Below are 26,546 nucleotides of genomic sequence, written 5' to 3'. Positions count from 1 at the left end.
GGGAAGAAGGGAGGTATAGAGAGGGAGGGAGGAGACAGAAGGGTGAATGGAGGAGAGGAATGGAGGGAGAAAGGGAGGAGACAAGGATGGATGGAAGGGAGAAAGAGAGGGAGGAAGGGAAGGAGGGAGGGAGGAAGGGAGGAAAGGGAATGGAGGAAGAGAGGGAGGGAGGAGACATAAGGATGGATGGGAGGGCGGAGACAGAAGGGTAAATGGAAGAGGAAGAGAGAAAGGGAAGGAAGGAGGGAGGGAGAAGGAAGCAAGCAAATGGAAATGAGGGAAGGAGGATACATAAGGATGGATGAAAGAAAAAGAGAGAGGGAGGGAGGAAGGGAGGAAAGGGAATGGAAGAGAGGGAGGGAGGAGACATAAGGATAGATGGGAGGGAGGAAGGAAGGACACAGAAGGGTAAATGGAAAAGGAAGAGAGGAAGGGAAGGAGGGAGAAGGAAGCAAATGGAAATGAGGGAGGAAGGATACATAAGGATGGATGGAAGGGATAGAGAGAGGGAGGGAGGGAAGGAGGGAGGGAGATGGGAGGAAAGGGAAATGGAAAGGATGGAGAGAGGAGACATAAGGATGGATGGGAGGGAAGGAGGAGACAGAAGGGTAAATGGAAGAGGAAGAGAGGAAGTGAAGAGAGGGAGGGAGGGAGGGAGAAGGAAGCAAGCAAATGGAAATGAGGGAAGGAGGATATATAAGGATGGATGGATGAAAGAGAAAGAGAGGGAGGGAGGAAGGGAGGAAAGGGAATGGAGGAAGAGAGGGAGGGAGGAGACATAAGGATAGATGGGAGGGAGGAAGGAAGGACACAGAAGGGTAAATGGAAAAGGAAGAGAGGAAGGGAAGGAGGGAGAAGGAAGCAAATGGAAATGAGGGAGGGAGGATACATAAGGATGGATGGAAGGGATAGAGAGAGGGAGGAAGGGAAGGAGGGAGGGAGGAAGGAAGGAAGGAGGGGGAAATGGAAATGAGGGAGGGAACGAGGGAATAAGGAAGGAAGGAAGAAGATGGGAATGGAAAGAGAGGGAAGGAGGGAAGGCTAAAAACCAGGAGACATTGAATTCTAGACCTGCCTTAAGCATGAAAGCTGGGTAGGTGACTTTGGGCCAATCACCAGGAGACGGTGAGTTCTAGTCCCACCTTAGGCACGAAAGCTGGCTTGGTAACCTTGGTCTCCCTCTCAACCGAATCCACCACATATCATTGTTATTGTGGAGGGGAAATCAGAGGGGAGAGAAATATTGTTTGGTTTTGCCGCCTTGAGTCATTTATAAAAATAATAAAGGCAGGATACCAATAAGTAAATAAATAAAAATAGGAAATAAGGGAAGGAAAGGAGGGAGGAGAAGGGAGAACAAGGCAAGGCCAAACAGAAGGGAAAGTGGAAGGAAAAACACCTCAGAACAAAGTTTGGAATTACTTTACGATTCTTTCAGCCAAACAGGCCTATTAACGGCCAAACCCACATTTTAGGAAAAGTGGAGATTTTCATAGCCCAAAATATTGGAGGTGCCTGAGGGATTGATTGAGCCAATTGGAAAATATCCACATTCACGTCGTGTTTTTCTACATCTGGGAAGTGTGAACGTATATATTTTGCACATCCTCACACTTTTTCTCTTCCTTCGCCAAATAACTTCGTTTAAAAGTATGAGCGAGCCTTACTACAGGCTTGTAGTAAGGCTTGCTCATACTTTAAACGAAGTTATTTGGCCAGAGGTAAAAAAAAATGGGTTTATCGAGTCAAATATTCTGGTCTGCTTTCAAATCCAGCCTGACTCGACATCACTTTGTGGACACGTAATGTAAAATCCATTCTCAATAATAATTTCTGGACTCTGGAAGTCCCATTTGTAAACAATGAGATATGTAATCAAAGACCATCACGTAAACGTATGTAGAACTAGCTGGATACCTGTGCGACGCTGCGAAACTATGCGTTCGGGCTTGGTTAATATAAGGCAACTGGCAGATGGAACAGAATTCTTTTCAGGTGGGGAGGGGGAGTAGAACTCTTTAGCATCAGAGCGTGTTAAAGAAATTACTTACACCCATTTGTTTAGTGACTGAAGTTACAACAGCACTGAAAAAAGTGATTTATGACCATTTTTCACACTTACTGTACTACCATTGCAGCATGAAGTTGTGAATGCCCCAACACTGGAAGTCTTTAAGAAGATGTTGGATAGCTATCTGTCTGAAACGGTATAGGGTTTCCTGCCTAGGCAGGGGGTTGGACTAGAAGACCTCCAAGGTCCCTTCCAACTCTGCTATTGTATTATCCCTGTGGTCACATGATAAAAATTCAAACACTTTGCAATTGACTCATATTTATGACGGTTGCAGTGTCCTGGTGGGTCACGTGATCCCCTTTTGCGACCTTCTGACAAGCCATATCAACGGGGAAGCCGGATTCATTCAACAACCATGTAACTGACTTAACAACCGCCGTGATTCACTTAACAACAGTGGAGAGAATGGTCGTAACACGGGGCAAAACTCACTTCACAACCATCTCACCGAGCACACAGAAATTCTGGAGCTCAATTGTGGCCGTAAGTCGAGGATTATCTGTACTGGATTTACACAAGAGGCTTGGCTAACATTTCTTGGCCTGGCCTATATCGAAGGGCTGGTAGGAGTCTTTCTGGGTGTGACCTCCAGCTGTGCCAACACATCAGCCTAACTGAGGGAGGCTGAGGTCCAAGCCGACAACTCTGCAAAGCCGCATTCCCCAGAAGGAAACTTCACCCGGAGAACATAAATTCAAAAGAAATAAACATGCATTGGGAGATCTCAGATAGTCTGAATCCAGAGTGCGCCCCAGATGTAAACGGTTCTCTTGGACCTCTTCCAGGCCAGCTGGATCCCTGCCTATTCGCCGTGGGACTGCCCCAATTCGAAGACTTTTGTTTGGCCAAAGACAAGGAGCGTTTGTCCAAAACGCAGAAATTGTCCAGGCGAAAAGCAAAATATTAAGGCAACGAACTTGCAGGATAGCTGGAGAAGCGTACATTAGGACATCATTCAGCCTAAGCATCAGACTCAGGCAGCTGCCCTCCAGATGTTTACAAATGATCAGAGTTGGAAGGGACCTTGTAGGTCATCGAGCCCACCCCCCCACCCCCACCCATCCAAGCAGGAGATCCTACTCCATTTCTGACAGATGGCAGTCCAGTCTCTTCTTGAAAGCCTCCAGTGATGAATAGAATAGAATTAAAGAGTTGGAAGGGACCTTGGAGGTCTTCTAGTCCAACCCCCTGCCCAGGCAGGAAACCCTACACCACTTCAGACAAATGGTTGTCCAATCTCCTCTTAAAAACTTCCAGTGTTGGAGCATTCACAACTTCTGGTGGCAAATCGTTCCACTGATTCATTGTTCTGTCAGGAAGTTTCTCCTCAGTTCTAAGTTCCTTCTCTCCTTGATTAGTTTCCACCCATTGCTTCTTGTTCTACCCTCAGATGCTTTGGAGAATAGCTTGACTCCCTCTTCTTTGTGGCAACCCCTGAGATATTGGAACACTGCTATCATGTCTCCCCTAGTCCTTCTTTCTCTTAAGCTGAACATACCCAGTTCCTGCAACCGTTCCTCATATGTTTTAGTCTCCAGTCCCCTAATCATCTTTGTTGCTCTTCTCTGCACTCTTTCTAGAGTCTCCACATCTTTTCTACGTCGTGGTGACCAAAACTGAATGCCGTATTCCAAGTGTGGCCTTACCAAGGCCTTATAAAGTGGTATTAACACTTCACGTGATCTTGATTCTCTCCCTCTGTTGATGCAGCCTAGAATAAGAAGAGCCATCCATGCCCACACCTGGACACTCCTTACCTGTCCTGCGTGCCGTAGGAGCCCACTTTCTCGTTCTTCATGCAGAAATCAGGAGAACTCTGCAAGTAAACCAGCTCAGATTCCTTCACGGGACGGATATCAAGTTCCTTGGGCACCAGGTGTTTGCGAGTGCCCATGGGTCGATGGACAACCTTGGTGGCCGAAAGGTATCTGTTTTTTAAATCCAGAGCAATGTCCTTCAAGTCTTGGAGGCCCTTCCAACAAGTCTTGATGGAACAGGAGCCAGATACTCCATGACACTTGCATTTCATCTCCAAGGAAGCCTTCAGAGACTGTGGGGAAAAAACAGCAAGAGAAGAACGTTGAAGGAATCGTCCATTCTTTCTGCCAACAACATACAACGTGCTTGGTGACATGCCTGCCAGGGTACACAACTTCCTGTCCTCAGAATGGGAGAACCTAGGCTCCTAAGGCTGGAAGGGACCTGGGAGGTCTTCTAGTCCAACCCCCTGCTCAAGGCATAGACCGTAGAGCCTTAGACCAGCCCAGTCAATCAGTGGAACAACGTTGCCTCCAGAAGTTGTGAATGCTCCAACACTGAAAGTTTTTGAGAAGAAATTGGAGAACCATTTGTCTGAAGTGGTGTAGGGTTTCCTGCCTGAGCAGGGGGTTGGACTAGAAGACCTCCAAGGTCCTTCCAACTCTTCTTATTCTCTTCTGTTATTCAGTGTTGGAGCATTCACAACTTCTGGAGGCAAGTTGTTCCACTGATTAATTGTCCTGACTCTCAGGAAATTTCTCCTTAGTTCTACACTGGAACTCTCCTTGATCAGTTTCCATCCATTATTTCTTGTCTTGTCTTCTGGACCTTTGGAGAATAAGTTGACACCCCCCTCTTCTTGGTACCAGCACCCTCAAATATTGGAAGATTGCTATCATGTCCCCCTAGTCCTTCCCGACGAAGGGCTGTTCAAGTTCTTGAAGACCTCCAGTGATGGTGCACCTGAGGTGAGCCATTCCAGTGAGACCAACTGTTCTCACTGTTAGGAAATTTCTCCATAGTTCTGGGCTGCTTCTCTCCTTGATTAGTTTCCACCCATTGCTTCTTGTCCTGCCTTCAGGGGCTTTGGAGAATAGCTTGACCCCCGTCTTCTCTGGGCCAGATCTAAGCACCCTGGGCTGGATACGGGGTTTGACACCCCTGCTCTAAGGCTCTGACTAAAGCAGGAGTCGGCAACCCGCGGCTCTGGACCCGCATGTGGGCTCTTCCATCCCTCTGCTGCGCCTCCCTGTCGCCAGTCGGCTCCACAATTGATAGGGCTTTCAGATAGGACAGGTAGAGGAAAAAGAAGGCAGCGGTAGGAGGAGACTCTATGGTGGGAGAACTAGACTTCCGGTTAGCAGAGGAAAAAGGACGCTGCATGAGGAGGAGACTCTATGGTGGGGGAACCGGACTTCCGGTTGGCTCCAGAATTGAATGGGGGGGGCTTCTGGTTAGGACCGTTGTGGCTCTTTGAGTGTTTAAGTTTGCTGACCCCTGGACTAAAGTGACTTAGAAAAAAACGAGCCACCAAAATGAGTCCTCCCACTTACAACCGTTACAGCACACACACCCCAACCTCCCAGGGTCACCTGATCAAAATTCGGAGGCTTGGCAACTGGCATGTACTTAGGACGGTTGTAGCGTCCCCAGGGTCGCACAGTTGCTACATGCAAACCTTCCCAGCTGGTTTCTAAGGCGGCAACTTAATCACTACACAAAACTATTCGTGTGTCCAACCCAGTGGTGAAATTCATTATTTTTTACTACCGGTTCTGTGGGTGTGGCTTGGTGGGCGTTATGGCTTGGTGGGCATGGCAGGGGAAGGATACTGCAAAATCTCCACTCCCACCCCACTCTGGGGCCAGCCAGAGGTGGCATTTGCCGGTTCGCCGAACTACTCAAAATTTCCGCTACCGGTTCTCCGAACTACTCAAAATTTCCGCTACCAGTTCTCCAGAACCTATCAGAACCTGCTGTATTTCCCCTCTGGTCCAACCCCCAATTTGATGATTGCACAATGACAACAACCCTCTTGGATCGGTTACCTGTCTCCCTACTTCACTGTTGTGTAGATGCATCAGCTTATTGGCTTGTGATCCTGATTTTTTCATCTTCATGGGAGCATCTGAAAATTTGGACCCCATGACAAGACCATAGTTGAGGTTGTCAGCACATCCTCCCCAGCGATACCCAGGTCCAGGGGTCTCACCTGGGATGGGACCGCAGGAGCAGCCAGGGAGGTCCCCGGTGGTGCAGGCTCGGGCGATGGTGTGGCTGATGGCTGCGGCGGAGAGAGCGTAGAGGAAAGCAGACTCCCTGGTACCTGGGAAAGAGAGCGACAACAGGTAAGAGCCTCGGTGGCACAGTGGTTAGAGCGCAGTACTGCAGGCTACTTCTGCCAACTGCCGGCTGCCTGAAATTTGGCAGTTCGAATCTCACCAGGCTCCAGGTTGACTCAACCTCCCATCCTTCCGAGGTGGGTCAAATGAGGACCCAGATTGTTGGAGGAAAGAGGCTGACTCTGTAAACCGCTTAGAGAGGGCTGGAAAGCACTGTGAAGTGGTAGGTCTAAGTGCTATTGCTGTCTGTCTGTCTGTCTGTCTGTCTGTGCATATCTGTCTGTCTGTCTATCTATCTATCTATCTTTCTATCTCTATCTTTCTATTGTATATCTATCTCTATTGTATATCTATCTATCTTATATCTATCTTATATCTATCTATCTATCTATCTATCTATCTATCTATCTATCATCCATCCATCCATCCATCCATCCATCCATCCATCCATCCATCCATCCATCCATCCATCCATCCATCTATCTATCTATCTATCTATCTATCTATCTATCTATCTATCTAATTAAAAGCCCTGATGGCGCAGGGGTTACAATGCAGTATTGCAAGCTAACTCTGCCGACTGCCAGCAGTTGGATCCTGACTAGCTCAAGGTTGACTCAGCCTTCCGTCCTCCTGAGGTGGGTCAAATGAGGACACAGATTGTTGGGGGCAAGAGGCTGACTCTGTAAACTGCCTAGAGAGGGCTATAAAAGCACTGTGAAGCAGTATATGTCTATTGGGAAGGAAGGAAGGAAGGAAGGAAGGAAGGAAGGAAGGAAGGAAGGAAGGAAGGAAGGAAGGAAGGAAGGAAGGAAGGAGCCATGATGGCACAGTGGCTAGAATGAGTATTGCAGGCTAATTCTGCTCACAGCCAAGTGTTCAATTCTGACTGGCTCAAGGTTGACTCAGCCTTCCGTCCTTCCAAGGTGGATAAAATGAGGACCCCAATTGTTGGGGGCGAGAGGTTGATTACATAAACTGCTCAGAGAGGATTGTAAAGCTCTGTGAAGCGGTATAGAAGTCTAAGTGCTATTGCTATCACACATCATCCAGGCCTGGTCCAGCATCAGTGTGTGTGCCTGCGCGCATCTCCATTCGTGCAAGTGGCAGGTGTACGGGCCCTCCTCTCACACGAATTTGCATGCCAAGGGCAGGCACTTGTGCTCGCCCAAGTGGAACTTCATGTGCCAGGGCTAGCACCCTCTTGCCCTGGCCGTTTCACGTGTGAGTGCAAGCGCCCTCCCCTCGCGCAAGTGGAGCTTCACGCATGCATTGCATGCGCTCGGCCATCTGTCCCACAGCCCGGTTTCAAATAGGTCTGGAAAATTTTGGGAAGACTTTCTCTCCCACCCACCCAGCCTTTTTACCTCTCTCCAAATCCAGCAAGTAATTTGGAGCTCGCTCGATGGACGAGCAATTCCACCGCATGTCGGAAAAGGCTTTCCGGCACGTCTTGATGACCTCACGGGCAGCCTGGATAATCGTCTGCATCAGCTCCAAGTTGCTGCGGCACAGTTGGACTTGAGAAACGACCAGCCCTTCCAGCTGCTTGCAGTGCTGGCTCTGGTTCAAGGCCAAAGCCGAAGGAGTCTTGAACAAAGCTCTGAAAAAAGGAAAGGAGGCCACCTGGTGAGCCAGCCAGCTGCAAGAACCATCTCCAGAAGGAGAACTGCCAGGGGACACTGGAGGAGACACCCCCCACCCACCCAAGGGAGGAGAATAATTTGGCACTTTGAAGAGGGATGCAAGAATCTGTTGATATAACCTGTTGATATATAACCGATAATTCTGTTGAACCCGGCAACCGTTCTTCATATGTTTTAGCTTCGAGTCCCCTAATCCTCTTTGTTGCTCTTCTCTGCACTCTTTCTAGAGTCTCCACATCTTTTCTACATCGTGGCAACCAAAACTGAATGCCATATTCCAAGTGTGGCCTTACCAAGGCCTTGAATTTCATTTTGTTAGATAGTGCCCAATGTCAAGATCCTTCTGTATCTTAAAATATAGATAAGATAGACAGACAGACACAGACAGATAGATAAATGATAATGATAGACAGATAGATAGATCTATTAGTTAAATCTCTCTCTCTCTCTCTCTCTCACTATCTCTATCTCTCTATCTCTCTTGCAGATATATTTGTGTATGTGTGTGTGTTGTATTTGTGCTGATAAATAAATAAAGGGAGACTAGTATAGATCTATTTCAAGCTATTTAGCTCTCATCAGCTAGCCATACTCTTACTGGGATTTGAACCAGTAAGGTAGCTGATGAGAGCTAAATAGCTTGAAATAGATCTATACTAGTCTCCCTTTATTTATTTATCAGCACAAATACAACACAAATGTAACAAAGGCAACATTAAAAATATGGTTTTCTGCCTGGATGGTCTCCTGGAGTGAGCCGAAGGACAGAAAAGGGAAGCAGTGTGTTCCCTCCCATATTTGGGCATACCAGGGGTTGTGACACAATACATACATACATACATGCATGCATGCATACATACATACATACATACATACATACATACATATATATATATATATATATATATATATAGAGAGAGAGAGAGAGAGAGATATTTAACTAACAGATATATACTGCAGGTACCTTGGTTAATAATCTCTGGCACGTTTAGCCTTCTTTGCCATTTTTTTAAAAAGTCAGAAGTTGGCAGGCTTTTGGGGGGAGAGGATGATGGGTCATCCTAGCAAGATGGAAGACTGCTTGGGTTCCGGATTCCACTTAATTGGAAAAGTTTGCTAAAAAGCCTTGGATCGAAGCCTCCTCTAATCCAGGACTTTAACCGAGGCTATTAAAAAAAAACCCATTTCCTTCGGCCATAAAGTCCATCCATTAAGGACCACCGTCGACCTCCAAGCCTGCCAGATGGAAGTGAGCCCACGGATGTGATCGGAAGAACATGTGTTCGTTCCACATGGCTAAGAGAGAGGCTCTACTACAAGCATGATGGGGTTGATTTGAGGGTCCTTTCCCAATTGGGAATAACCCTGAAGTTACTTCGGATGAGCCAAAATTGGAACGGCTGTGAAATGTAACCATCGGCCGCCGTCTTCGTGTGGACAGAGAAATCTGATCATTTTTCTAACATGCTCCCAAATGACCAGAGTTGTTCTCAGTTCTTGCCAACAGCTCCATTTTCTTTTTCCAACTTTATTACGAAGAGGACTTCCCTTCTCTGGGGAGAACAAATGGCTGATTGGCAGGCCGCGAAGATGACTCTCCTCTGACTAGGAAAAGATTATTTTTCCACCCCGACCCGCTTCTAACAAGATGAAATTCCTATCTAGCTATCGTGATCCCTATCTAACAAAATGAAATTTAATGATGTAAAAATATGTTGTCTCTCTCTGTCTGTGTCCCTCTCTCAGAAGTCTCTCTCTCTCTCTCCCTCCCTCCCTCCCTCTCTCTCTCTCCCCATCCATCCATCTTGTCTATATCTATCTATCTATCATCTATCTATCTATCATCTATCTATCTATCTATCTATCTATCTATCTATCTATCTATCTATCTATCTATCTATCACCTATCTATATCTATTTATCTATTCGATCAATCTGTCTCTATCTATTTATCTATTTCTATCCATCCATCTCAAGAAGCTTGGGAAATTTTGAAAAATGAGATTACAAAAGCTCAGTCTAGCACAATACCAATGAAGAAGAAAAATAACAGCTCCCAAAAGAAACCAGCATGGCTGCGTAAAGAACTCTCTGACAAATTGAAAGACAAAAAAGTTAAGTATAAAAAGTGGAAAGGGGGGGACATAGCTAAGGCAGAATATCAGCAAATAGCCCGAGCCTGTAAAGATGCAGTGAGGAAAGCTAAGGCTCACAATGAAGAAAGGCTTGCCACAAAAGTAAAAAATAACAAAAAAAAGCTTCTTCCAACATGTTAAAAACAAGAAAAAGGTTAAGGAAACAATTGGTCCATTGCTGGGAGAAAGGGGCAAGAAGGTGACAAGCAACAGGGAGGAAGCAGAACTATTTAACTCATGTTTTGCATCTGTCTTTACACAAAGGGATAAAACAGTCCAACCTATCAAAAGCAGCACCACAAAAATCAGATTAGGAACACAAATTGAAATAGGGAAGAAAATGGTAAGTGAGCACCTGTCTACCCTAGACGAGTTCAAATCACCAGGACCGGATGGATTACACCCCAGGGTTCTGAAGAAACTGGCAGACGAGATCTCAGAACCACTGAATTATATCTTTCAGAGATCCTGGAGCACTGGGGAACTACCAGAGGACTGGAAAAGAGCTGATGTGGTTCCCATCTTCAAAAAAGGAAAAAAAAATAGATCCAGGAAACTACAGACCTATCAGCCTGACCTCAATACCAGGAAAGATTCTGGAAAAGAATCGCAATGAATTAGCGAACACCTAGAAGTAAACAAAGTAATAGCCAAAAGCCAACATGGGTTTGTCAAAAACAGATCATGCCAGACTAATCTTATTGCATTCTTTGACAAAGTGACAAAATTAGTGGACCAGAGGAATGCCGTCGATATAGTTTACTTGGACTTCAGTAAGGCATTTGATAAGATAGACCATAACCTACTACTAGATAAAGTAGAAGAATGTGGGTTAGACAGCATCACCACCAGATGGATTCGTAACTGGCTGACCAACCGCACTCAACGTGTAGTTCTCAATGGAACGGCATCTACATGGAGGGAGATATGCAGTGGAGTACCCCAAGGCTCTGTTTTAGGCCCAGTACTCTTCAACATCTTCATCAATGATTTGGATGAGGGAATAAATGGGGAACTCATCAAATTTGCAGATGACACCAAGATGGCAGGAATAGCCAACACTCCAGAAGATAAAGACTCAAGATACAGAAGGATCTTGACAAACTTGAACATTGGGCACTATCTAATAAAATGAAATTCAATGGTGAAAAGAGTAAAAGGTTCTACATTTAAGCAAGAAAAACGAAATGCACAGATACAGTATAGTTGATACCTTGCTCAATAGTAGTAACTGGGAGAGGGATCTTGGAGTCCTAGTGGACAACCATTTAAACAGGAGCCAGCAGTGTGCAGCAGCTGCCAAAAAAGCCAACACAGTTCTAGGCTGCATCAACAGAGGGAGAGAATCAAGATCACGTGAAGGGTTAATACCACTTTATAAGGCCTTGGTAAGGCCACGCTTGGAATACGGCATTCAGTTTTGGTCACCACGATGTAGAAAAGATGTGGAGACTCTAGAAAGAATCAAAACATATGAAGAACAGTTGCAGGAACTGAGTATGTCTAGTTTAATGAAAAGAAGGACTAGGGGAGACATAATAGCAGTCTTCCAATATCTCAGGGGTTGCCACAAAGAAGAGGGAGTCAAACTATTCTCTAAGGCACCTGAGTGCAGAACAAGAAGCAATGGGTGGAAACTAATCAAGGAGAGAAACAACTTAGAACTGAGGAGAAATTTCCTGACAGAACAATTAATCAGTGGAACAACCTGCCTCCAGAAGTTGTGAATGCCCCAACACTGGAGGTTTTTAAGAAGATGTTGTATAGCCATTTGTCTGGAACGGTATAGGGTTTCCTGCCTAGGCAGGGGGTTGGACTAGAAGACCTCCAAGGTCCCTTCCAACTCTGCTATTGTATTGTATTGATTTGTTTCTATCTATCTATCTCTTATCTATATCTATTTATCTATTCGATCAATCTGTATCTATTTATCTGTCTATCATTTATCTATCTATTAATCTATTTATCTATCTATCCATTTATCTCTATCTATCTACCTGCCTACCTACCTACCTACCTACCTGTATCCATCCATCCATCCATCCATTTTATCTCTCTCTCTCTCTCTCTCTTCATTTATCTCTATAACTATATCTCTATATCTGTCTGTCTGTCTGTCTGTCTGTCTGTCTGTCTGTCTGTCTATCTATCTATCTATCTATCTATCTATCCATCTATCTATCTATCTATCATCTATCATCTATCATCTATCAATCTATATCTATCTATCATCTATCTATCTATCTATCTATCTATCATCTATCATCTATCTATCTATATCTATCTATCATCTATCTATCTATCTATCTCTATCTATCTATCTATCTATCTATCTATCTATCATCTATCTAGCTATCTATCATCTATCATCTATCATCTATCTATCTATATCTATCTATCATCTATCTATCATCTATCTATCTATCTATCTATCTATCTATCTATCTATCTATCATCTATCATCTATCTATATCTATCTATCATCTATCTATCTATCTATCTATCTATCTATCTATCTATCATCTATCTATCTATCTATCTATCTATCTATCTATCTCTATCTATCTATCATCTATCTATCTATCTATCTATCTATCTATCTATCTATCTATCTATCTATCTATCATCTATCATCTATCATCTATCATCTATCATCTATCATCTATCTATCTATCTATCTATCTATCATCTATCTATCTACCTATCTATCTCTATCTATCTATCTATCCATCCATCATCTATCTATCTATCCATCTATCCATCTCATTTATCTATATCTCTGTCTGTCTATCTCGTTTATCTATTATCTTTTCAAGAGGGGCCCCAAAGCTTTGGTAAAAGTTGCGAAAGAATAGCCAGGAATTTGGGGAAAAGGGAGGCACCGACCCTTTGAATCAAGACTTTCCGAGGAGGGGAACTGACTGGTGATTGGGAAGAGGAACATCTTGCCGTGTGAAAACAAACCAAGCATTTCAGTCCCTTCTTGGGTTTCCCTGTTTTTAATTGAATCAGACATGCTTTGAGGAGCTGGCGGGCGATGGATAAATGCAGCCTCTGATCGTCTTTCATTGCTGACTCTTGTTTCCAAACTTTTAAATAAGAAACACCATTTCTATCAAGGGTTCTTCTCTCGGATCTAGAGATTGGGGACGATGTCCTCATTATTCCCATCACGTCGGTTGGCAATGATGGGAATTGTAATCCCCTGGGTCTTGGGGGGCACCAGGAGAAAGAGAGGCACGCATTGTGACCATTTTCCACACTTACAACTGTTGAAGCATCCCCATGATCATAAGATCAAAATTCAAATGCTGGGCAATTGACTCATTATCTCTCTACCTCATTCCAAGGGTCTTCACCCCAAATTGTACAGCTAAAAGTCTGTAGAGATTCTCCGTCATCCAGGTCACGGTTGTCCCCAAAGGTGCTTTTTTCAGGAGGCAATGGGACTTTCTGGTTTTTTTTCTTTTGAAAAACAAAAGTCAGAGCTGAAGAAGCTTCGGGGATGAGAAGCAAAATGTCTTCAAAAGAAAGAAAAACAGAAAGTGAGGTTCCTTCCTGAAAAAGGAATAAGGTTACCTTTGGGATAACCTTGATCTGGATGACTGAGAATATTTAAAAGGTAAAGGTTCCCCTTGCACATCTGTGTTAGTCATTCCCGACTCTAGGGGGCGGTGCTCATCTCCGTTTCAAAGCCGAAGAGCCAGCGCTATCCGAAGACGTCTCCGTGGTCATGTGGCCGGCATGACTCAATGCTGAAGCCGCACGGAACGCTGTTCCCTTCCCACCAAAGGTGGTTCCTATTTTTCTACTTGCATTCTTTACATGCTTTTGAACTGCTAGGTTGGCAGAAGCTGGGACGAGTCACAGGAGCTCACTCTGTTACGCGGCGCTAGGGATTCGAACTGCTGAACCACCAATCTTTCTGATCAACAAGCTCAGTGTCTTAGTCCCTGAGCCACCACGTCCCTTATCTCTACAGACATCTAAAATAATATATTTTCCCTGCATTAATATTCCTCCATTTAAGAATTGAAGAATGAAGATTTAAGCAGCAAAAAGTATGAAAGAGCACCAGTGAATTTCACAGGCGCCTTTTATTTATTGTCTGCCCACATTCTTCAGAGTTTGGGAATCTGCTTCATGCCTAATTTTTATTCCATCTATCCCACTATTGGTGCTGCGGCAAAAACTCCTGCAGCTTTTTTTTCCCCTGCCAAGTTTTGTTCAGCCTGATGAAAAAAGAATTTCCTTTTGGCTTTGCCTTCCAAGGAGACGAGAATTTGTGTGAAAGTCTCTTGGCTTGGAGAGATTTGTTTGTTCCCATATTTCTTGGGTGATGAGGCATAAGAGCTGCTCAGAGTCCCCTTGAACTGCGAGAGAGGGGAGGGGGAGAAGGAAAAGGGGGGAGGAGATGGCGAGGAAGGAGAATCAGGAGGAGGAAGAGGAGGAGGAGGAGAAGAGGAGGAGGAGAAGGTGAGAGGGAGAGGAGGAGAAGGGGAAGAAGAGGAGGAGGAGGAGGAGGAGAGAAGGAAAGGAAGGAGGAGGAGAAGAACGAGAAGGAGGGGGTAGGAGGAGGAGAAGAAGAGGAGGGGGGAGGAGGAGAGGAGGAAGAGGAGAGGAGGAAGTGGAGGAGGAGAAGGGGAGAGGAGGAAAAGGGGAAGAGGGAGGAGGAGGAGGAGGAGGAGGAGGAGGGGGGAGGAGGCGCTGAAGGAGGAGGAAGAGGTGTGGAGAGGAGGGGAAGAAGAAGGAGAGGAAGGAGAAGGAGGGGAGGGGGAGGAGGTGGTGAAGAAGAAGGAGGAGGGGGAGGAGAAGGAGAAAAGGCAGAGGAGGAGGAGGAGGAGGAGGAGGAGAAGAAGAAGAAGAAGAAGAAGAAGAAGAAGAAGAAGAAAACAACCTAACCATAAAATTCAGGAGTTTTTTGTTCTTTCCTTTCCTTTCTTCCTTCCTTCCCTTCCCTCCCCTTTCTTTTTGAATTATGCATAGTCCCATCTGGGTTTCCATTAAACAAGGAAGGGTTAAAAGAAGTTATTACTGTTCTTCAGTGTTTCCGCTGGTAATATAAACAAGTGTCAAATTAAATTTCAACAATAGCGACAGGGTTTTCAAATAACATTAGGGAGACTGTCAAGAAAACCTCTCGCTCATGGCAAAGGAGGGATCTAGTAAGAGCTTAATTGCTTTGGGCAAGTAGAATAAATTCGCTTTGGATCAGAAAGAGGCCAGGGCAGAGAAAGCTTCGGAAATGGTTTTCCTTCCATCGGGGGAAGGAAGATGAGGGACGTGCAAAGGGACCACATGGAGAACTTCGTGAAGAAATCCGCCTTCAGAAATACTGAGCGGCGTACGCCTCTCGGAACGATTTGTTCCAAACTACCCAAAGAGACTCCTCGACTTATGACCACAATTTCTGCTGCTACGCAGATAAGATGAATGGCGCCTCTGTTTATGACCTTTTTGCCACAGCTGTTAAGTGACTCTTAGCCTTCAAGATTCAAGCTGGAGACCCTATACCAGGTCAGACAAGTGGCTATCCAACATCCTCTTAAAAATCTCCAGTGTTGGAGCATTCAAACTTCTGGTGGCAAGTTGTTCCACTATTAATTGTTCTGACTGTCAAGAAATTTCTCCTTAGTTCTAAGTTGCTTCTTTCCTTGGTTAGTTTCCACCCATTGCTTCTTGTTCTGTCCTCAGGTGTTTTGGAGAATACTTGACTCCCTCTTCTTTGGGGCAGCCCTGAGATATTGGAAGAACATTTCATCACCCAACTAGGCAACATCATCATTGCTAGAAGAGGGTAGGGTATGCTCTCTGCAAGCAAGCCACTAGTATATCAACACAGAGTAAAACCCTCACTGCCTTCTGGCACTGATGATGTTACCTAATCGGGTAACAAAACGTCTGCAAGAAAACCACTCAGCTCAGAGAGCATCAAGACCCTCTTCAGTCAAACAAACATGTTTCTAACACCTTCGCTGGCATTTACTTGGCACCAATGTGATATAGATAGATAGATAGATGATAGATGATAGATGATAGATAGATAGATAGATAGATAGATAGATAGATAGATAGATAGATAGATGATAGATAGATAGATAGATAGATAGATAGATAGATAGATAGATATGGTTAGATAGATAGAAAAAAGATAGAAAGAAAAATAGACAGATAAATAGATATGGATAGATGGATGGATAGATGGATAGATGGATAGATGATGGATAGATGATGGATAGATGGATATGGATGGATGGATGGATGGATGGATGGATAGATAGATAGATAGATAGATAGATAGATAGATAGATAGAAAGAAAAACAGATAGATGATAGATAGATAGATAGATAGATAGATAGATAGATAGATAGATAGATAGATAGATAGATAGATGGATAGATGATGGATAGATGGATATGGATGGATCGATGGATCGATGGATGGATAGATAGATAGATAGATAGATAGATAGATAGATAGATGATAGATAGAAAAACAGATAGATGATAGATAGATAGATAGATAGATAGATAGATAGATAGATAGATAGATAAATAGATAGATATGGATGGATGGATGGATGGATGGATGGATGGATGGATGGATGGATGGATAGATAGATAGATAGATAGATAGATAGATAGATAGATAGATGGATAGATGGATAGATGGATAGATGATGGATAGATGATGGATAGATGGATATGGATGGATGGATGGATGGATGGATGGATAGATAGATAGATAGATAGATAGATAGATAGATAGATAGATAGATAGATAGATAGATAGATTTCCCCTTGCAGGAAAATTAGAGGGCAGAATACTTGGCCTTTGATAAACAAGGTTTGTTCTCCGGAGCAGAACAAAGAGAACCAACTTGGATGCCTTTAGAGCAGGGCTGTCCAAACTTGGGAACTTTAAGATTTGTTGGCTGGCTGGGGAATTCTGGGAGTTGAAGTCCCCATGTCTTAAAATTCCCAAGTTTGGACAGCCCTGCTTTAGAGGAACGAACTGAGGAGACAGTTTGTCTTTGAAGAAAAAGCCAACTCTTCAGGCTTTGCAAACTCATGACTCCGAAGAGAGCAGTGTGACCTAGACACTTTGGGTTAAACAAATCACATGTAAAATATAAAGTGCTGTGGATTGCCTGGCGTTGAGCCAACAGCCGGGCGTTGTTTGGTGGACTTCAAATGAAGTTCAGCCCAGTGGAGGACGATGGGCTTTGCTAGCAGGAATCAAAACAGCACATCCGTGAAAATGTATCAGGTTTTGTTTGACTCGAGGATCTCCAGATATTTTACCAACCTAAACCAGAGACTCATACTCTTTCTCCTGTAGGTTGTCTGTTTCTTCTTCAGATCTTCTGAAGGATACAGAATAATGGAGTTGGGAAGAAAAGAATAGAATCACAGAGTTGGAAGGGACCTTGGAGGTCTTCTAGTCCAACCCCCTGCTTACGCAGGAAACCCTACTTCACCTCAGACAAATGGCTATCCAACATCTTCTTAAAGACTTCCAGTGTTGGAGCATTCACAACTTCTGGAGGCAACTTCTGTTCCACTGATTCATTGTTCTAACTGTCAGGAAATTTCTCCTCAGTTCTAAGTTGCTTCTCTCCTTGATTAGTTTCCACCCATTGCTTCTTGTTCTACCCTCAGGTGCCTTGGAGAATAACTTGACTCCCTCTTCTTTGGGGCAGCCCCTGAGATATCGGAAGACTGCTATCATGTCTCCCCTAGTCCTTCTTTCTCTTAAGCTAAACATACCCAGTTCCTGCAACCGTTCTTCATATGTTTTAGCCTCCAGTCCCCTCATCCTCTTTGTTGCTCTTCTCTGCACTCTTTCCAGAGTCTCCACGTCCTTTTTACTTGGAGGTCTTCTAGTCCGACCCCCTGTTCAAGCAGGAGGCCCCAGCCTATACCATTTCAGATAGATGTCTATCCAATCTCTCTTTAAAAACCTCCAGTGTTGATGCACCCACAATCTCTGGAGGCAGGTTGTTCCACTGGATAATTGTTCTGTCTCTCAGGAAATTTATCCTTAGTTCTAGGTTGCTTCTCTCCTTGCTGAGTTCCCATCCGTTGTTTCTTGGCTTGCCTTCATGTGTTTTGGAGAATAGAAAACAATAACAGAGTTGGAAGGGACCTTGGAGGTCTTCTAGCCCAACCTCCTGCTCAAACAGGAAACCAATTTCAGACAAATGGTTGTCTAACATCTTCTTAAAAACTTCCTGTGTTAGATACCTGCTCTAACTTCAGTGGTTTCCACCCAGGTCCTCTGTTCCGGTGGGAACAGAGGTTTAATCCTATTGGTCGAAGGGTCTGACAACTCCCTATAAAAGGGCTGCTGTCAGACTCAACCTTCGCTGGATGGTTCTCACTTCTTGCACTTAATAAAGAGCTGTTGTTACCATTAAGCCTGTGTGGGCCTCTCCATGACCCAATTTAACATCCAATGTTGGAGCATTCACAACTTCAGGAGGCCAGTTGTTCCACTGATTAATTGTTCTCACTGTCAGGAAATTTCTCCTTAATTCCAGGTTGCTTCTCTCCTTGATTAGTTTCAATCCTTTGCTTCTTGTCCTGCCTTCAGGCACTCTGGAGAATAGCTTGATTCCCTCTTCTTTGTGGCATTCCCTGAGATATTGGAACAATGCTATCATGTCTCCCCTAGTCCTTCTTTTCATTAAACTGGACATACCCAGTTCCTGCAACCGTTCTTCATATTCCTCAACTTACAACCACGATTGAGCCCAAAATTGATGTCTGAAATGCCACCCAGAGAACTCATCAGAGAAAGTAAATAAGCAAGGGCAACAACAGAAAAGGGGGAGGATGAGGATGGAAAGGAAAAAGGGGTAAAGCAGAGGAAGTAAGGGAGGGGGATTAAGAGGAGGAGAGAGGGTAAGAAGGAAGAGAAGAGAGGAGGAGAGAGGGAAAGAGAGGGGAAGAAGAAAGGAGGAAGAATGAGGAGGGAAAGGAAGAAAGGGTAAAGCAGAGGAAGTAAGGGAGGGGAATTAAGAGTAGGAGAGAGGGGAAGAAAGAGGAGAAGAGAGGAGGGAGAAAGAGAGGGGAAGAAGAAAGGAGGGAGGATGAGGGAAAGGAAGAAAGGGTAAAGCAGAAGAAGTAAGGGAGGGGAATTAAGAGTAGGAGAGAGGGGAAGAAAGAGAAGGAAGGAGGGGGGAAGAAGAAGGGAGGAAGGAGAGGAAGAAAGAAGAAGGCAGAGAAGGGAGGTTGAGAAGATGGAAGGAGTAAGGTTGTTGCAAAATAAGATGGGGGCATGGATTGGCAAGAAAGTGACCCAAACTGTATTCTAATATATTTGTAAGAAAATAACGATAAAGATTAATGATGAATAGATAAATGTTAATAGTAATTCTAAGAGTGTATATCTGTGAATGAATTTGAAAGGGAAAAATAATAAACTTTTTGTAAAAAAAAAAAGGAGAAACAAAAGGAGACCGCCTGACCCCGGGACACTCCAACCGCCATAAATATGAATCCGTTGCCCAGCGTCTGAATTTTGATCATGTCACCATGGAGATGCTGCAGCAGTCATAAATGTGAAAAACTGGTCAGAATTTCCTTTTTTTTATAAAAAAAGAGCTGTTGTAACATTGAACGGTCACTAAACGAACAGTTTAGGACTACCTGAAGGTATATAAGCGCTCCCAAAGAATATAATATCACAGTATCAACAGTAGAGACCTTCAGGTTTCTATCATATCTTAAAATGGACCTCAAAAACGTCATCAAAAAAGCACAACAAAGAATGTTCTTTCTGCGGCAACTCAGGAAGCTCAAACTGCCCAAGGAGCTTCTGATTCTGTTCTACAGAGGAAGGATTGAGTCTGTCACCTGCACCTCCATAACTGTCTGGTTTGGCTCTGCACCCCAACAAGACAGACACGGACTTCAACGGATAATCAGAACTGCAGAAAAAACAAGGGCTCCCAACCTGCCTTCCGTTGAGGACCTGTACGCTGCACGAGTCAAAAAGAGGCCCGTGAAAATATCTACAGATCCCTCGCATCCTGGACATCAATGGTTTCAACTCCTACCCTCAAAACGACGCTATAGAGCACTGCATCCCAAGACAACTAGACACAAGGGCAGTTTTCTCCCGCATGCCATCACTCTGCTAAACAACTAATTCCCACAACACTGTCAAACGATTCATTAAGTCTGCATTGCCATAACAGATTAATCCTGTTCCTCTCACCCATCTCCTCCCACTTATGGCTATAACCTTGTTGCTTGCATCTTTACGATTTGTATTGTTTTATTTGTTTCCTAGTATGATTTGGTTGCTTATTTAGTATCCTATGACTATTGCTAACAGTTGTACCTTATGATTCTTGGTGAATGTATTTTTTAATGTACACTGAGAGCTTATGCACCGAAGACAAATTCCTTGTGAGTCCAATCACACTTGGCCAATAAAGAATTCTATTCTATTCTATTCCAAACCATACCATAACATACTATTTTTATTCTATTCTATTCTACTCTATTCCATTTTTTATTCTAACCTGTTCTATTCTGTTCTATTCTATCCTATTCTATTTTTATTCTATTCTATTCTATTCTATACTATACTATACTATACTATACTACTCTACTCTACTCTACTCTACTCTACTCTACTCTATTTCTATTCTAACCTATTCTATACTATACTATTCTATACCATTCTATTTTTTATTCTACTCCTACTCTACTCTATTTTTTATTCTAACCTATTCTATTCTATTCTAATCTCTACTATTCTATTTTTTGGTCTACTCATACTCTACTCTACTCTATTTTTTTTCTAACCTATTCCATTCTATGCTATACTATTCTAATTATAAAATCCCACAGTTGAGAGCTGCTGCAGAACCCCTGAGGATATTCCTAAATGGGACTGAAGATTTTGCAGAAATATTTCTTGAAGCTATTCCTTTTTTTTTTCCTTTTTTGCTCCTTTAAAGAGGGACGGGGGAATAATTCGTGCAACAGAAATGGATATTTGGAGGATTTAAAGCCAGGTGCCAATTCCAGCATCTTTTTCTCTGCGTGGGGTGCTTGTTGTTGCAAAGGGCGCCCCCTATTGGTCTGTTTGAAAATTCCTTCTCAATTCCTTTGTTGGGATTCTCTCCTCCAGGCGTAGAGAAATCCTAAAAACTCTTGAGGGTGGGAGCCTGCGCCTAAATCGAATTAAATTCAGTGGGGTTTAAGTGCAGCAAGGACAAGGTGTGCATTTGTGCAATTTTCCATGCATTTCCTTATTTATTCAATGCATTGTGATGTATTCAATGTTATACTGGACAGATGTTTTTTTCTTCTGATCTCTCTCTCTCTCTCTCCCTCCCTCCCTTCTTTCTTTCTTTCTGTCTGTCTTTTTCTTTCTTTCTTTTTCTTTTTTCTTCTTTTCTTCCTTCCTTCCTTCCCTCCTTTCTTTTCTTTTTTTCTGTCTGTCTTTCTTTCTTTCCCTTCCTTCTTTCTCTCTCTCTCCCTTCCTTCCTTCCTTCCTTTCTTTTTCTTTTCTCTCTCTCTCCCTTTCTGTCAAAAATAGATTCAGTTTTGTGCCCCGAATTTAAGTGTTTTCCCAACGATAATGCTTCCTGACACAACTTTACCCCAACCTTTCTCCCTCCCTCCCTCCTTCCCTCCCTCCCTCTCTCTCTCTTTCTCCTAGTTCTCTGCATGGTTGTTTTTTTTTGAAAACTGGAAGTAAGTGACATTTTTCAGCAAAAATGTAAATCTCTGTGAAATGACTACAGGATTCTGCTAGTCATCATAAATTGCGTCCAAAATGCAATCAGGCGACCAGGGGCATTGGGTTATGGCCCTTCCAACTTTGGTACTGGATCGTAAGTCCCTTTTGGGGGAGAGGGGGGAGGCTGGAGTCCTTTGTAATTTCGAACCGTCCCAAACTCCAGGACTAGCTGTAATGAGCTAACATTGGAAACAAACATTTGCTTATGGCAACGCAAACCAGCGCAGGATTTAGATCAAACAGTAAAAGGATAGTCTGCTAACCTATGCAAAATATTTCCTGAACAATTTTGCAGCTAACCTCCCCCAAAAGGGAAAGATTTTTCATAATATGATAAATTACCCCAAAGCACGCAGGGGAGAAATCTGATACACCTGTAATCACACACAGGGGTGAATGAACAAATCTGACAAATCTAATTTTGCTCAGGTTTTTTTCTTAGCCTTAAATTTACATCTTTGAATTCTTTCTTTCTTTCTTTCTTTCTTTCTTTCTTTTTCTTTCTTTCTTCACTTTTTCTTTACATTTTCTGTTTCTTTCTCTTTCTTTCTTTCATTCCTCCCTCCCGTCCTCTTTCTTTTTTCTTTCTCTTACTTCTTTCTTTCTGTCTTTTTCCTTCTTTTCTTCTTTCCTTCCTTCCCTCCTTTCTTTTCTTTTCTTCCTTTCTTCCTTCCTTCCTGTCTTTCTTTCTCTCTTCCTTACTTCCTTCCGTCCTTCCTTCTTTTTTCTCTCCCTCTCTCTCTCTCTGTCAAAAATAGATTCAGTTTTGTGCCCCGAATTTGAGTGTTTTCTCAAAGATAATGCTTCCTGACATAACTTTACCCAAACATGCCTTTTTATATGTTTTCCACTCCATGCATTTTATTCAGGTTTTTTGTCTCCCATTCACGTTGGTTTTGCATTACAAAATCAAGAAAAGACTGTAACCAGATACAGCTAGTCCTTGACTTATGACCAGAATTGAGCCTAAAATGTCCATTGCTAAGCAAGACAGTTCTTAAGTGAGCTCTGCCCCATTTTATGACCTTACTTGTTACTGTTGTTAAGTGAATCACTGCTGTTGTTAAGTGAGTCACAGGGCTGTGAAGTGAATCTGGATTCCCCGAGAACTTTGCTTGTCAGGAGGTTGCAAAAGGGGATCACACGACCCTGGGACACTGCAACCGTCATAAATGCGAGTCAGTTGCCAAGCGTCTGAATTTTTACCACATCACCCTGGGGATGCTGCAATGGTCGTAAGTGTAAAATGGTCATGTGTGAAAATGGTCGTAAGTCACTTTTTTCAGTGAGGTTGTAACTTCAAATGGTCACTAAATGAATGGTTATAAGTCGAGGACTAATTGGTTTTGTCTTCCGCTATAAAGCAATTCCTGCCCATCTGAATAGATAGAATGGAATGGAATGGAATGGAATGGAATAGAATAGAATAGAATAGAATAGAATAGAATAGAATAGAATAGAATAGAAATGAGTGGAGTAGAGTAGAATTAGAATTAGAATTAGAATTGAATATAGAAATAGAAATAGAAATGAATAGAATAGAATAGAATAGAATAGAATAGAATAGAATAGAATAGAATAGAATAGCAGAGTTGGAAGGGACTTTGGAGGTCTTCTAGTCCAACCTCCTGCCTAGGCAGGAAATCCTATCATTTCAGACAAATGGTTATCTTCTTAAAAACTTCCAGCATTGAAGCATTCACAACTTCTGGAGGCAATTTCTGTTCCACTGATTAATTGTTCTAACTGTCAGGAATTTCTCTTTTAGTTCTAAGTTGCTTCTCTCCTTGATTAGTTTCCACCCATTGCTTCTTGTTCTACCCTCAGGTGCCTTGGAGAATAGTTCGACTCCCTCTTCTTTGTGGCAACCCTGAGATATTGGAACACTGCTATCATGTCTCCCCTAGTCCTTCTTTCTCTTAAGCTAAACATACCCAGTTCGTGTAACCGTTCTTCATATGTTTTAGTCTCCAGTCCCCTAATCCTCTTTGTTGCTCTTCTCTGCACTCTTTCTGGAGTCTCCACATCTTTTCTACATCGTGGCAACCAAAACTGAATGCCATATTCCAAGTGTGACCTTACCAAGGCCTTATATTGGCCTTACAACAAATTTCGTTGTATTTGAGTACATTGACAATAAAGATTGTACTTATACTTATAAAGTGGTATTAACCCTTCACGTGATCTTGATTCTATCCCTCTATTTATGTAGCCTAGAACTGTGTTGGCTTTTTTGGCAGCTGCTGCACATGGCTGGCTCCTATTTAAATGGTTGTCCACTAGGACTCCAAGATCCCTCTCACAGTTACTACTTTTGATTCAAGTACCACCTATACTGTCCCTGTGCATTTGGTTTTTCTTGCTTAAATATAGAACCTTACTCTTTTCACCATTGAATTTCATTTTGTTAGATAGCGCCCAATGTTCAAGTTTGTCAAGATCGTTCTGTATCTTAAGCCTATCTTGGCTTTGTTGTTGATACGGCTGTTATTCGAAAGAGGAGATGGAGAGAGAGAAAAAGACTTACAGCCATTTGATTCCATTGCACGTCCCATTTTGCAAGACGAAAGCCAGGAAAAAGGGGATTAAAAATTGCCACTTCATCATCATCCTTGGAGTCTGTCAATTTCTCACAGTGGGGGGAAATAAAGGTGTCTGCAGGCCAAGAGGTTCCTGTTTTTTTTCCTGAAGTGGGGGAATGTTTTCCTCCCGGAATCAACCTAAAACGGAAGAGGAGAAGGAGAAGAGAAAGTCAGTCAGCTCACTGTGAATTCTTTGCCCTCAAAAAGGTCTGGTTTGAAGGAGAGCAGCAAATACTTCGATCTAGGTGGTTGCATGTTTTCCCCTGAAATTGCATATAATGAAAATTCATCCATGCTCCTTCCTTCCATCCATCCATCATCCTCCCTCCCTTCCTTCCCTCCCTTTCTCCATTTCTTTCTTTATTCCTTTCCTTTCTTTCTTTTTCATTCTTTTTCTCTTTCCTTTCTTTCTCCTCCTTACCTGTCTTTCTGTTTCTTTCTTTTATCTTTGTTTTTTCCTTTCCTTCTCCCTTCCTCTCTTCCTTCCTTCCATCCATCTACTTTTTCTAACTTCTTTCTTTCTTCTTCTTTCTCTCTCTCTCTCCCTCTTTCTGTTTCCCTCTCTTCCCTTCCTCCCTTCCCTTCCTTCTTTCTCTTTCTCTCTCTTTCCTTCCTTCCTCTAATCTTTTCTTTCTTTCCTTCTCTCTCTCTCTCTTTCTTTCCCTCCATTCCTCTCTTTCCTTCCTCCCTTCCCTTATTTCTTTCTTTCTCTTTCTCTCTTTCCTTCCTTCCTTTAATCTTTTTTCTTTCCTTCTCCTTCTCTCTCTCTCTCGTTCCTCCCTTTCTTCCATTAATCTTTCTGACTTCCTTCCTTCCATCTACTTTTTCTAATTTCTTTCTTTCTTCCTCCTTCCTTCTCTCTCTCTCCCCCTCTCTTTCTTTCGCTTTCCCTCCCTTCCCTCCTTTCCTCCTGGCAAAAAAAACCACCAAGCTCAGAGAGCACCAAGGACCCCATACTCCTCCTCCTCCTCCTCCTCCTCCTCTCTGCAAACCCCTTCCCTTCTAACACTGAAGATGTTACCTAGTTGGGTAATGAAATGTCTGCAAGAAAACAACCAAGTTCAGAGAGCACCAAGAATCCCACAGTCTTCCTCCTCCTCCTCTTCCATAATAAACCCCATTCTCTTCTAGCACTGATGATGTTACCTAGTTGGTTTATGAAACGTCTCCAAGGAAACAACCATGCTCAGAGAACACCAAGGAAGCCACAATTCAACCCTGAGCTACAAATATTCACTTATCTTGGTACAAATTACAGTTGTCCAAAGAGTCCAGCTTTTAAAACTGCCACTCCTGGGGGGGGGGGGGGAAGAAATAGGACAATGGAGCTCTGGTTTTGCAACCTCGCCGCTTCCATGCCCCCTTTCTTCAGAAAGCCAATCTAAGCACACAGAGATAAGTCCTGCCCTAGCAAAGCTTTTATCCATTTTTCATCCTGTCTCCCGTCTGTTCCAGCAGCTGATGTATCTCAATGACTTTTATCTCGGCCTTAAATAAGTCCACTTCAAAACTTCATGCCTTAAGCCTGCAGTCTTCGTGGCCTGGACCGAGATGGGTTGTTTCAGAAATCACTTGTTATCTCTCTGCTAATTTGGGCTTCTGAACAGCAGGGGCTACTGTTGGAGGAGGAGGAGGAGGAGAGGAGGAGGGGGGAGGAGAAGAGGAGGAGGAGGAGAAGCAGAAGAAGAGGAGGAGGGGGGAGGAGGAGGAGGAGAAGGGGAGGAGGAAAAGAAGAGGAGGAAAGGAAGCGGAGAAAAAAGAGGAGGAGAGGAGGAGAAGAGAAGGGGAGGAGGAGAAGCAGAAGAAGAGGAGGAAAGGGAGGGGGAGGAGGAGGAGAAGGGGAGGAGGAAAGAAAGAGGAGGGGAGGAGGAGGAGGAGAAGAGGAGGGGAGGGGGAGCAGGGGCAGAAGAAGAAGAGGAGGGGGAGGGGAGGAGGAGGGGGCAAGAGAAGAGGAGAGGTGGAAGAGGAGAAGGGGAGGAGAAAGGGAGGAGGAGAAGGGGAAGAAGAAGAAGAATGGAGATTGAGAGAATGAAAGAGGAGGGAGAAGAAGAGATCAAGGAAGAGAAAAAAGGAAGGAAGAAGTGGCAGAGAAAGTGAAAAGGTGGGGGAGGGGCTCAGCAGAAGAAAAGAGGTATTTTCTATCAAAAACATCCATTTGTTTTAAAGTGTCCCTGTCTATTTTTAAGGCCTGGACTTTACAATGGGCGTTTAACCCACCAGAAGCAATATTTTCTAACTACTATAA

General features: G+C 43.5%; 1 protein-coding gene across 1 annotated transcript in view; it reads right to left on the bottom strand.

Moving 5' to 3' along the window:
• WNT11 (Wnt family member 11) overlaps positions 1 to 26,546 on the bottom strand; it is a 43,322-nt gene that overhangs the window by 7,922 nt on the left and 8,854 nt on the right. The window contains exons 2-5 of the mRNA XM_081949979.1: positions 24,247 to 24,439; positions 7,542 to 7,777; positions 5,881 to 6,158; positions 3,832 to 4,124 (exon numbers count right to left, since the gene is read on the bottom strand). Of these exons, the coding sequence (XP_081806105.1) occupies positions 3,832 to 4,124; positions 5,881 to 6,158; positions 7,542 to 7,777; positions 24,247 to 24,329 (890 nt within the window). The 5' untranslated portion in view covers positions 24,330 to 24,439. The remainder of the gene's footprint in view (positions 1 to 3,831; positions 4,125 to 5,880; positions 6,159 to 7,541; positions 7,778 to 24,246; positions 24,440 to 26,546) is intronic.

The sequence above is a fragment of the Natrix helvetica genome, assembly GCF_964273705.1.
Source record: "Natrix helvetica genome assembly, chromosome: 4".
Lineage (NCBI taxonomy): Eukaryota > Metazoa > Chordata > Lepidosauria > Squamata > Natricidae > Natrix > Natrix helvetica.
Note: the sequence above shows the minus strand (reverse complement) of the source record. Positions and strands in the feature narration are given on the sequence as shown.